Consider the following 11,855-nt stretch of genomic DNA (forward strand, 5'->3'; position numbering starts at 1 on the left):
GGCCCTCAAACCCTTAGCCCTCCTGGACACAAAGGGTCCAGCTCCTCATGTTGGTGGTGGTGGGGCTTCTGTTCATATTCATGTTGGTGACTCAGTGCAGCTAAGGGAAAGGGCTCTTTCTAGTTCTTTTTCGTTTTTCTAAATGGCTTCTATTTTCCCTGGCAGAAGATGTCAGGCTCAAATTTAATTCATGTGTGAGCCATTCCCAGAGAAGTGACATTCCAAAGCCCCTCACCCAGCCTTGGGCCTCCAGCATGACACACTCGACCTGGAGCAGCAGAGCAAATTCCCAGAAGCAGTTTTGAGAATGATGAGTCAGAGGTTTGCAGGGGACAGTGGTTGATGAGAGCTTGCTTCACACTTGCTGCCACTAGGACCAGGCTGGGGCCATTAGGGCAGGCAGAGGCCTGGCTGTGAGGGGCTATTTTGAGAGCCCAGGGGCTGGGGACCATGCTGGTCTCCAGGGGAAATCATGAGCCAAGAGCCAGTAGGGTGTGAATACTGAACACATGTGCTAGGTATGGCACATGCATGATCCACACATAGTAGTAGTGATGAGTACTGTTGAGGTCACTTGCAGAGATCAGAGGGCCAGGAAGGCAGAGCCAGGGTTGACTTCAGGGACCAGCTCTTGACTGTGCCCCTACTTTCTTAAGGAGAGACAGTGGGAAAGTAGAGGGAAGGCCTTGGAGGACTCTCCCACTCCTGGTGAGTCCTGTCAGTGCTTAGCTCAGCAGCCCCACTGGGATGTGCCTGGCTGCTGCTGTCTGCTCAGGCTGGCCCAGGGCACATCAGGACCCAGGTGCTTCCTGACTTGCTTTTTCTCTCTATGTACATATGAAGTCCAAACTCAACTCTTAATATTTCTAGGGCTCCTGGGTGTTCCTACAGGACTACATTACTAGGGTCAAACTCTTACAACATTGGATTAAGGTTGCTGGCTACTGCTCACCTTGACTTTTGGCTACAAATGTGCTTTGTCTTGCTTCCTTATTCCTTCAAGGGTGAATTGAATTCCTTATTCCTTCAGCAGTAGAAGCCATGCCCTTAGCTGTGATAGCCATTTTGGGCCAGTCAATATTTGCTCTTCTAGAAGCTAAACACCAAGGCACATGTGGTAAATCTCCCTCTACTGGCACCATGATGGACACCACTGATGGATCCTGATGCCCTGATACCCAATCTATGTGCCCTTGAGTTCATGTGGTACCTGGAGCCATTAGAAACAGATTTATTTATTTATTTATTTATTTATTTATTTAATTTTGCAGTATTGGTGATTGAACCCAGGGGCATTCCATCATGAGCTACATCCCCAGCCTCTTTTATTTTTGAGACAGTGTCTTAATTTGCTCAGGATGGCCTTGAACTAGTGACCTTCCTGTCTCAGCCTCTCCAATAACTGGGAATACAGGAGGATGCCCAATGCTTGGTGTAAATTCAAAAAACAAAAAACACAGGTATTGGTAAGGGGAAGAAATGAAATGGTAATTTGTCCATGTTTAGACCTGGGGTGATGCCTCTGTCTGAGGCATCTACCCAAAACAGAGCAGTTGCTGCTGAGAGCAGTTTTGTACTGCCCCAGGCTAGAAAGTGAATTCTCAATGTGCTATTCTTCCTGTAAGCACAGGGATTGGTACTGCACAAACCTGGTGAGGTTGGCGGGACGAGTGCGGGAAGTTGATACTGGGTTGCTGCAGGTGACATTTCGAAGAGTCCTCGGCAAACGCTTCACAGAGTGGAAGCGTTTTGGGGTGACCAGAACCCTCAACGACCCGTAGTTCCCAGGCACCTCTGGCAGGCTTGGCGGTTTGGCGAGTGCTAAGATCAAAGTGGGGTAGAGGCACTGGCTTCGTCAGATACTCACCCCCAGACCGTACCTTTTCTTCTCCTAGGCCCTGCATTCCCCCATGCCGTCCCTGCCACCTAGACCCTCAGATCCTCGGTGCTGGGCTCCGGCCTCCAGCGGGACAGCGCTGGTAGTCCGCGCTTTGGGAAGTGCCAAGAGCCCGGCGCCCTAACTGCTCCACCCCCCCATCCCCGCCCCCGCAACCCCTCGGTCGGTGCCGGACTCCTCCTTCGCCTCCTCCTCCCTCGGGGGGTGGGGAGCCCGCTCCGGAAGCCCCGGCGCCCCCGCCCGGGCCGCAGCTAGCATTTTGGAGGGCGGTCCGCGCGGGAGCGCGCCACGCGGGGCTGGAGTGCCCAGTCGCCGCCAGCGCTTTGGAGCGCCCCCCGACCACCCCCGAGCCGCATCAGCCTCAGAGCCCGCCGAACTTCTCTCCAGACCTCCCCTCATCTCGGAAACCCTTTCCCACCCTCTTCCAGATCCCCTTGCTCCCGTGCCATCCACACCCCTTCCCAGAATCCCCTCCCCCGCACTTTTCTGCACCCCTTTCCGGAGGATACCCGCCCGGTTCCAGTTCTCAGAACCCCTCTCCCGCCCCTGCCCCCAGCGCCCCTGCCCCACACCCCCACACCCCGTGCCGCGGCCATGGCCGTGCGCACCGTGCCCCTGCTCGGCTGCCTTCTGGCACTGCTAGCACTCTGTCCTGGGGGTCACCCACAGACGGTGCTGACCGACGACGAGATCGAGGAGTTCCTCGAAGGCTTCCTGTCAGAGCTGGAGCCCGAACCTCGGGAGGACGACCTGGAGGTCCCGCCGCCTCCCAAGCCCACCCAGCGCGCCCGCAAAGCCCAGTCAGGGGGCAAGCTGGGGGCGGGTGCAGAAGGTGAGAGCCTGGGGCCGGGGCGACCCGTGGGGGGATTGGCACCTTAGGTGAGCATGAAAGGACTTGAAGGGCCTGGCTCCTCCCCAGACTGTTCATGGTGAGGACTTGCAACCGCGCCTGTTGGGACGCTGTGCCAGACGAGGGCAGTGCTGGCGCGGAGCCCTGGGACCTGAAGGCACATCCAGCACAGGGTGGTAGGGCCGCTTTTGGGGGCCAGTGGATACAATTGTTCTAGTAGCTCATCCCCAGGCCCCAAGAGGGTTTAGGCTAGGCTAGGGAACTGTCACCACCCAGCTGTCCTTCTTGACAGGCCCTCTCTTCAGGCCACACCCCCACCCCCACCCCGCGCCTGCACTTGCCCACCTACCCCAAGAGTGCACAGGTATGGGGAGGGGCTGCTGAAGACCTATGGCCCACGGCCATAGGTGGAAGTGGGCAGTGGGCAATCCTGGATTATTATGAGAATTACATGAGGTGATGCATCACCAAGGCATGTAACCCAAGGTTTCTTATGTAATCAGTTGTCAATAAATCTTGGCTGTTTCCCGTGGCTCTCTAGAGGGTGGCAAAAGATCTTATGATCTCTCTCCCAGGAGACTCTAAGGCACCATTCGTCGTTCTTGAGGTCAGCAGATTCCTCCTCCTGCTCCCTGTAGCCCCAGCTGTAGATCTTTCCTGACTCTCCTTGTACATCTCACCTCCCGGCACCTTCAGCAGCCCAGGCTTGCTGTCTAGGGTTTTTGAATATTGCTGGAACTGGCCTTCTCCTGGTTGTTTTGTAACTTTTCTGTATTTCAGCCAAACTGCCTTCGTGTCTCCCATCCACCATTAAACTCACAGCAGCATTTGCAGCTCCTGCTAATGCATCCTGGGAGGATTCCCATGGGGCAGCCCCACCTGGGGCACCTGCTCCCAGACTCCCTGAGATGACCTGGCAGCCAGAAGCTCCTAGACTATTCCTCTGTCCCCTGTGTGGCCCTCAGGTCCCCAACCCACCCAAGATCTCTTACTTTTTCTTCTTTTGGGGGCCTCAGGACCCACCAAGTGAGCCTTTTCTTTGAAGTTTCTTTGTCTTTGCAGGGAGACCCCAGGTCCATGTCCTTCAATTTGGATGATAATTGCAGGGATGATTGTTGCTTCTTCAGACCTGCATAATTTAGTCACCTCTCTGTCCCTTCCATGTCCAGCACAGAATGGTACTCCATGACTGATAAAGGGACATTTGGTGAAGGAGTGGATTGTGGAGGGCTCCTCTTGAGGTTTTGGCAAGTGTAGGTCTCTCCCTGGATCTGAGTGTCACACACTTAGGCTTTAGAGAGGCTGAGATGTGATGATGACAATCCCAGACTCACAGATAGAAAGCTGGGGCTCAAATACTAGGTCTGCCACAGTGTTTAACCTCTTAGTTTCCTGAACTGCTCTGGGGACTGATAAGAGCCTCTGTACCCAAGTTGTGGGCATCCTGAGGGGCCACAAGGAGACAGAGTGGGCTCTAAATCTTAATCTTGTACAGTACCTCCAGAAAAGGCTAAAGACAAAGGGAAGAAAGGGAAGAAGGACAAAGGCCCCAAGGCAACCAAGCAGCCCCTGGAGGGGTCCCCGAGGCCTCCCAAGAAGGGGAAGGAAAAGCCACCCAAGACCACTAAGAAGCCCAAGGAGAAGCCACCCAAGGCCACAAAGAAACCCAAAGAGAAGCCACCTAAGGCCACCAAGAAGCCCAAGGAGAAGCCACCCAAGGCCACCAAAAGGCCCCCGACCGGGAAGAGACTCCCCACTCCAGCCCCCGTGGAAACCTTGGAGTGGCCACTGCCCCCACCCCCCAACACCAACCCTGGGGAGCCACCTCAAGAGGGAGGTTTGTGCCAGGTTTCTCTGGGGTTATGGGGCTCTGACCTCTATTAGAGGCTGGGAATGGGGAGGGTACGTCCCTGGAACTCTTCTCCCTACAAACAAAGTAGGATTTGGGGCCTCATTTTTTTTTTTTATCATGAACTTGGCAATTTGACCAGTGAGTTTCCTCAGAGCTGTAGCCTCTTCTGGGTGGGAAGAGGGCTTGGTAGCTTGGGGATGGGGATCTCTGAACCCAGCTGTAAGAACTTTCAGGATTCTTTCCTGTCTTCCTTTGTGTCAACAGCCAGCCCAGCTCTCTGACTTCAGGGTTGCTAGCAGGGTACCAGGAGTGCTCACTCCAAGGAGTGTGGGCTTAGCAGTATGTCCACAGGGCCTGTGATGGATGGTGGCCTTAGGCTGTCAGGGTGGTTAGGACAGGCCCCCATCCACCTGCTCCTGGGGCATCTGTGTTGCAGGAGAAGCCTTCCCAAATACCTGGCAGGGTCAAGGAGAGGAGATCCATGTAGAGGCCGGAGAGCACCAGCCTGGTGAGTGAGTGGCTGTCATCCTTCTGACCTCGGGGTGACAAACCACCTTGGCTTGCTGCACTTGAGGGGTTTCCCAGAGTGGGCTTGGGTAGGGTTTTTAGTAGCCACTGGCATCTTCCTTTAGTGCCTGAGGAGGAGACTGAGGTGCCCACTCTGGACTACAATGACCAGATAGAAAGGGAGGACTACGAGGACTGTGAGTAGGCTGCTGTCCCAGTGGCTCAGACCTGGCCTGGGTAATGGTGGCCCTACCTGAGGACTCGTCTCAGCAGGGGCAATCAGATTCTGCCTCCCCTCAGTTGAGTACATCCGGCGCCAGAAGCAGCCTAGGCCACCACCCATCAGGAGGAGGCTCTGGCCAGAGCGCCCAAAGGAGAAGGTTGAGGAGCCAGAAGAGAGGAAGGAGATAATTGGTAGGATGGGGGGCAGAAGGGGAAAAGATGCGGGGAGGGGCTCTGGCCTACCCCCAACTCCACACCTCCACAGAGCCACCTCCAAAGCCTGTGCTGCCCCCTGACTACGGGGATGGCTTCGTGATCCCTAACTATGATGACAGTGAGTATCCAGTGTCCTAGAGTCTGAGGGATGTAGGTGAGTGGACACATGAGGCCAGGAATCTGGCCAGGGACTGGGCCTTCTCTGCCTGCTTTCCTGGCTCCTGACTTTGCCTTTATCCCCACAGGGGTGTCCCTAGGCTTTCAATTCCATGCAGGCCCAGCCCTCCCTGTCCTGTGTCTCCTTCCTCCCAGCTCCTTGCTACCTTTCCTGAGGGTCACCTTGCCCCAGCTCATCATCCCCAGTGCTTGTGGCACCTACAGATTCCCTCTCTCCTGGGCTATGGGTTTGAGCAGGTCCTTGTTCTTTTCCTGCCTCCAGATCCCTGTCAGTTCCTCCAACCCTCTCTCTAGCTCAGTCCTCACAGTGCCATAGGGTGCCAGCTGCCACTCAGGCATGTCACCTGCCCTGGTACCACTCTGCCCAGTCTTGATTCCTTCTTGCCTCAGGCCAAACTGCCTTGTGGGACCATGTTGGGGACCTCAGCAGGGTCTTGTTTGTCCCACCCGATGCCCCACTCTCTCATAGGAGGACCCCTCTCTTCTTAGCCTGTCCCCGAGATCCCTCCCTCCCTCCCCTCCTGCCCAGTCCTGCTTTGTAGGCTCCTGTGAACCCAGGAACCAAGGCCCCCAGAGCAGGATCAGAGCTGCCTCAGCCAAGCTCTCTCTCCCCACAGTGGACTATTACTTCCTGCCTCCTCCGCCACAGAAGCCCCATGTTGAGTTGGAAACAGATGAAGAGAAGGAAGAGCTAAGTGAGTGGGACCAGGGCCACCCGCTACGGCCAGCTCTGCCTGCCAGACCTCCTCCTCATGTGCCCTAGCTCAGCCTGACCCCCCATATGCCCTTGCTTAGCTTCATCCATGAGTCCAAGCTCATCCATCCTGACTTCCCAAATGCTCTAGCTAAGCTTTACCATATGTCTTAGCTCATCCTGACCCCCCATATACCCTAACTTAGCCTGACCAACCTCCAAGTACCCCAGCTCAACCTGCCCACCTACTATATGTCCCAACTCAGCCATTTCACAGCTTAGTCTGTTACTCACACGTCCCAGCTCAGTCTGACCACACCCATGCTGAGGCCCAGGATGACAGACCTCTTACCTTGCATCCTCCAGAGAAACCCAAAAAGGGCAGCAGCCCCAAGGAGGAAACAGAGGACAAGTGGGCTGTGGAAAAGGGCAAGGACCAAAAAGGTGTGTGGCTGGTCCCCATGGGGCATCTTGACTCTTGTTGTCTTGGGCCCTTGGATCTAGCTCCTCCCTTGTCCACAGGTCCCCGAAAGGGCGAGGAGCTGGAAGAGGAGTGGGCTCCAGTGGAGAAAATCAGTGAGTGGGGATGGGATAGGGATAGGACAAAAACTAGCTCAAGACCATACACCAAACAAAATTGCAGATGGGGCAGGGTTGGGAGTGAGGAGGGCCTTAGGTGAAAATCGAGGCCTCTAGCTGCCTTTACAGGTGGGCATCCTTGTGGGGGCCAGTATGCAGATGACCTCATCATCTAGGTGAAGTCATGACTGGCAGGGCTCTGCACGGGATTTAATGTGAGTCCTGGGTTCCTGAGAGCTGGGCACCATTAGCATGTTCTTCCTCCAGATAGGGCAGCTGTGGCCCAAGCAGGGGAAGCAGAGCCACAAGCTGCCACAGCCTACAATTAGCATCTCTGATTTGAGGGGAATGGGCTGTAGGCCCTGTGGTTCTGGGCTGGTGGAGGGAGATCTGAGCCCCTAGCCAGCAGCCTGGGGTGTGTGTCCTCAGAGTGCCCGCCCATTGGGATGGAGTCGCACCGAATTGAGGACAACCAGATTCGCGCCTCCTCCATGCTGCGCCATGGCCTAGGGGCACAGCGTGGCCGGCTCAACATGCAGGTGGGTGAGTGGTTGGCCCATCCCCTAGCAGGCAAAGGGCTCTTCCACCCATGCTCAGCACCTACTGTCCTGGACAGGCTGGTGCCAATGAGGATGACTACTATGATGGGGCATGGTGTGCTGAGGATGACTCACAGACCCAGTGGATTGAGGTGGACACCAGGAGGACTACTCGGTTCACTGGCGTCATCACCCAGGGCCGAGACTCCAGCATTCAGTACGTGGCTGGGCTCTTGGGAAGTTGGCAAGGTTTGGAGTCCCATTTGGGACATTTCAGTCAGCCCTTGAGCTGGTCCAGAAAAGCCAGTAAAATCCATGAGTGGCCAGCCTTGCCCCTGACCCTCAGCCATGGTAGTTAGCCCCTGAGTTCAGATGAGCATGAGATCAGGGACAAGCTACCACCCACAGCCATGGACAGGCACAGGACCTGGTACCTGATGCCTGAGTAAAACTCCATAGCCCTGCTGGTTCAGAAAGGGGGATTAGGTCACCTGGGGCCTGGGGCCTGGTGCAGGAGAGCAGCCTTGCCCTGACAACATCTTCTCCACAGTGACGACTTTGTGACCACTTTCTTCGTGGGCTTCAGCAATGACAGCCAGACATGGATGATGTACACCAATGGCTATGAGGAAATGGTAGGCACCTGAACCCTGTGCTGTTTCTGTTGTGTGGGTCAGATTGGGCTCTCAGAAGGGGTAGGAGTGCTATTCTGAGGCCTGTCCCTCCCCAGATCTTCCACGGGAATGTGGACAAGGATACACCTGTGCTGAGTGAGCTTCCAGAGCCAGTGGTGGCCCGATTCATCCGGATCTACCCACTTACCTGGAATGGCAGCCTGTGCATGCGCTTGGAAGTGCTGGGCTGCCCCGTGACTCGTGAGTATGGAGGGGCTGGCCAGGGGTTGGGGTGGCTGGAGTTGATCTGTGGGTGAGTCCACATCAAGATCCTGACTGCCTACCCCTCTGCAGCTGTCCACAGCTACTATGCACAGAATGAGGTGGTGGCGACTGATGACCTGGACTTCCGGCACCACAGCTACAAGGACATGCGCCAGGTTAGAAGCCTGTGTCCCATGCCAGGGTGGGCCCTTTGCAGGGGTGACTGGAACTCATACCTAGCCCAGTCCTGCTGATTCAGGGGCCCAGCCTTCCTTAGAGGGATGTTGACTGCCCCTTGACTTAGGAAGGCTAGAACCTGTGGGCCACCTGAGGGGCTGGGTTTAGCTATCCATCCCATAAAACAGATCAGGACAGAGGAAGAGGCATGGTCAGTGATGTGGTGCCCTCTCCCTGCCAGCTGATGAAGGTGGTGAATGAAGAATGCCCCACCATCACCCGCACATACAGCCTGGGAAAGAGCTCACGAGGGCTCAAGATATATGCCATGGAGATCTCGGACAACCCTGGGGATCATGAGCTGGGTGAGGGCCTGAGGGCATCATTTTGCTAGCCCTGGCTGCCTGGCCCTGAGCTACTTGGCTCAGCTTCCACTCCACAGAGGATCAGAGGCAAGACCCTGGCACTGCAGCAGGGCCTGTGCAGTTGCTATGTGGAGTTCACCACCTCCTGCTTGCTCCTGGAGTCCCTCTGGGAATCCAGGCCTGTCTTGCTGGGCACTATAAACCTCAGCTGCTCCCTGCCCCCTGTCCCCTGGTGTCTGGGTCCTTTCTCAAACGCCCTGGGCCTCATAAGACTGAGTGCTTGCTGTGGCTCCTGCCCTTTCAGGGGAGCCTGAGTTCCGCTACACAGCTGGAATCCACGGCAACGAGGTGCTGGGCCGAGAGCTACTGTTGTTGCTCATGCAGTACCTGTGCCGAGAGTACCGTGATGGGAACCCCCGTGTGCGCAACCTGGTGCAGGACACTCGCATTCACCTGGTGCCCTCACTGAACCCTGATGGTTATGAAGTGGCTGCACAGATGGTAGGTGGGACCTGGGGCTGGCCAGGGAAGGGTGGGGGTTGGGGGATGAGCAGCTGAAGAGGCCAAAGCTGACCCTGTTGACTTCTCACAGGGCTCAGAGTTTGGGAACTGGGCACTGGGGTTGTGGACCGAGGAAGGCTTTGACATCTTTGAGGACTTTCCGGATCTAAACTCTGTGCTCTGGGGAGCTGAGGAGAGGAAATGGGTCCCCTACCGGGTCCCCAACAATAACCTGCCCATCCCTGAGCGCTACCTGTCTCCAGATGCCACGGTGAGGAATTAACCCTGAAAATCTGAGCTGGGGGAGTAGGAAAGTGGCTTAACCTCAGGTGCTGAGATTTAGGGGCTGGGAGAGAGTCAGAGGGACATAACGGGATGAGGAGAGTGAGCCACTGTCATGAGCATCTATGGAGGATGGAGGGGGTAGGATGATGGGAGCCTTGGCCTCTTGTGCTGGCCACCCCCAGGTATCCACGGAGGTCAGGGCCATCATTGCCTGGATGGAGAAGAACCCCTTTGTGCTCGGAGCAAATCTGAATGGTGGTGAGCGGCTCGTATCCTACCCGTATGATATGGCACGCACACCCAGCCAGGAGCAGCTGCTGGCTGCAGCCATGGCAGCTGCCCGTGGAGAGGATGATGAAGAGGCATCTGAGGCTCAGGAGACCCCAGACCATGCCATCTTCCGCTGGCTGGCCATCTCCTTTGCCTCTGCTCACCTCACCATGACAGAGCCCTACCGAGGAGGCTGTCAGGCCCAGGACTACACCAATGGCATGGGCATTGTCAATGGGGCCAAGTGGAATCCGCGGTCAGGGAGTGAGTCAGCCTGGGATGGGCTGTGGTGGGGAACAGCCCAAGGAGAGGCTGACTGTGATTCTGTCTGTCCGTCCAGCTATCAACGACTTCAGTTACCTGCACACCAACTGCCTGGAGCTCTCTATCTACCTGGGCTGTGATAAATTCCCCCATGAAAGTGAGCTGCCCCGGGAGTGGGAAAACAATAAGGAGGCGTTGCTCACCTTCATGGAGCAGGTAGGGCAGTCTGGGCTGCATGTGGAGAGAAGGGTGAAGTCTGGGACAGGGCCCTCAAAATAGGGTTTCCATGTGGTCCCCCAGCCTCATCTCCCTCCTTCCCACAGGTGCATCGTGGCATCAAAGGTGTAGTGACAGATGAACAAAGCATCCCCATTGCCAATGCCACCATTTCTGTGAATGGCATCAACCATGGCGTGAAGACAGGTACCTTGTGTGCATACCTTTACCCACCTTCCCCAGGTGGAGTCTATCTTGTCCTCCCCAAGTACCCACAACAAAGGGAGACACATCTGTGTGGCAAGATGGCCTGCTCTGCAGGACTCAGCCAGAGAAAGGCCTGCCACAGGAAGAACAGGGACTAGTGGGCACCTAGAAGAGGTTGGGGCTGGGAAGCTCAGAGGGGAAGGGTGGAGCTAACGAGGCTCTGGGACAGCCAGCTTGTCTTTCCTGTGTAGCAAGTGGTGGTGATTACTGGCGCATTTTGAACCCGGGTGAGTATCGAGTGACAGCCCATGCAGAGGGTTATACCTCCAGTTCCAAGACCTGCAATGTGGACTATGACATTGGGGCCACCCAGTGCAACTTCATCCTGGCTCGCTCCAACTGGAAACGCATTCGGGAGATCATGGCCATGAATGGGAACCGGCCCATTCTGCGTGTTGACCCCTTACGCCCCATGACCCCTCAGCAGCGCCGCCTGCAGCAGCGCCGCCTACAGTACCGCCTGCGAATGCGAGAGCGGCTGCGACTGCGTCGCCTCAATACCACTGTGGGTCCCACCACTACTCCAACCCCTGTCCCCAGCCCCACTGCTGCTCCCACCCCAGGCACTACCTGGGGACCCTGGGGCCTTCTACCTACAACCACTGCAGGTTGGGAGGAATCGGAAACCGAGACCTACACGGAGGTAGTAACAGAGTTTGGGACAGAGTTTGGAACAGAGTTTGGAACAGAGTTTGGGACTGAGTTGGAGCCCGAAGAAGAGGAGGAAGAGGGGGAAGAGGGGGAAGAGGAGATAGCTACTGGCCCTGCGTTCCCCTTCACAACAGTGGAGACCTACACGGTGAACTTTGGAGACTTCTGAGACCAGGATCTCATCACCACCTGGCCCAGCTCAAGCTACAGCAGCACTTCCCAAGCCTGCGCCCACAGACACACCCATCAGCACATGGAAGGCCCCTAGTGTGGGTCCTGCAGGGGACACAAAGGAGACAAGGACCCAAGAGCCAGTGTCTGTGCAGAGGTTCCTGCCCTGCCTGCCAGCCTTCAGGGAGGGGCAGGGAGGCACCCAAGGTCACACCAATAAAACAAGCTCATGGCACTGACCATTGCTGTTCTGACCAGCTCGAGGAGGAGAGGCTGG

General features: G+C 56.3%; 1 protein-coding gene across 1 annotated transcript; it reads left to right on the forward strand.

Moving 5' to 3' along the window:
• Nucleotides 1-2,144: 2,144 nt before the first annotated feature.
• On the forward strand, nt 2,145-11,807 carry Aebp1 (AE binding protein 1). The gene is made up of 21 exons (XM_076864299.1): nt 2,145-2,729; nt 4,243-4,584; nt 5,036-5,107; nt 5,232-5,303; nt 5,407-5,520; nt 5,594-5,662; nt 6,339-6,416; nt 6,782-6,859; nt 6,938-6,991; nt 7,424-7,533; nt 7,611-7,750; nt 8,084-8,168; nt 8,264-8,408; nt 8,502-8,587; nt 8,830-8,953; nt 9,258-9,454; nt 9,546-9,725; nt 9,922-10,273; nt 10,350-10,489; nt 10,597-10,696; nt 10,948-11,807. Exons 1-21 carry the CDS (start codon nt 2,492-2,494, stop codon nt 11,574-11,576), a joined length of 3,405 nt encoding a protein of 1,134 aa, XP_076720414.1. The 5' UTR covers nt 2,145-2,491; the 3' UTR covers nt 11,577-11,807.
• The last annotated feature ends 48 nt before the right edge of the window (nt 11,808-11,855 follow it).

This window comes from Callospermophilus lateralis, chromosome 1 (genome assembly GCF_048772815.1).
Source record: "Callospermophilus lateralis isolate mCalLat2 chromosome 1, mCalLat2.hap1, whole genome shotgun sequence".
Lineage (NCBI taxonomy): Eukaryota > Metazoa > Chordata > Mammalia > Rodentia > Sciuridae > Callospermophilus > Callospermophilus lateralis.

Coding starts and splice junctions, on each gene's coding strand:
- Aebp1 (XM_076864299.1), top strand. CDS start 2,492: ATGGCCGTGCGCACCGTGCCCCTGCTCGGCTGCCTTCTGGCACTGCTA. Junction 7,751..8,083: donor GGCCGAGACTCCAGCATTCA/GTACGTGGCTGG, acceptor TCTTCTCCACAG/TGACGACTTTGTGACCACTT. Junction 10,274..10,349: donor GTGGAATCCGCGGTCAGGGA/GTGAGTCAGCCT, acceptor CTGTCCGTCCAG/CTATCAACGACTTCAGTTAC.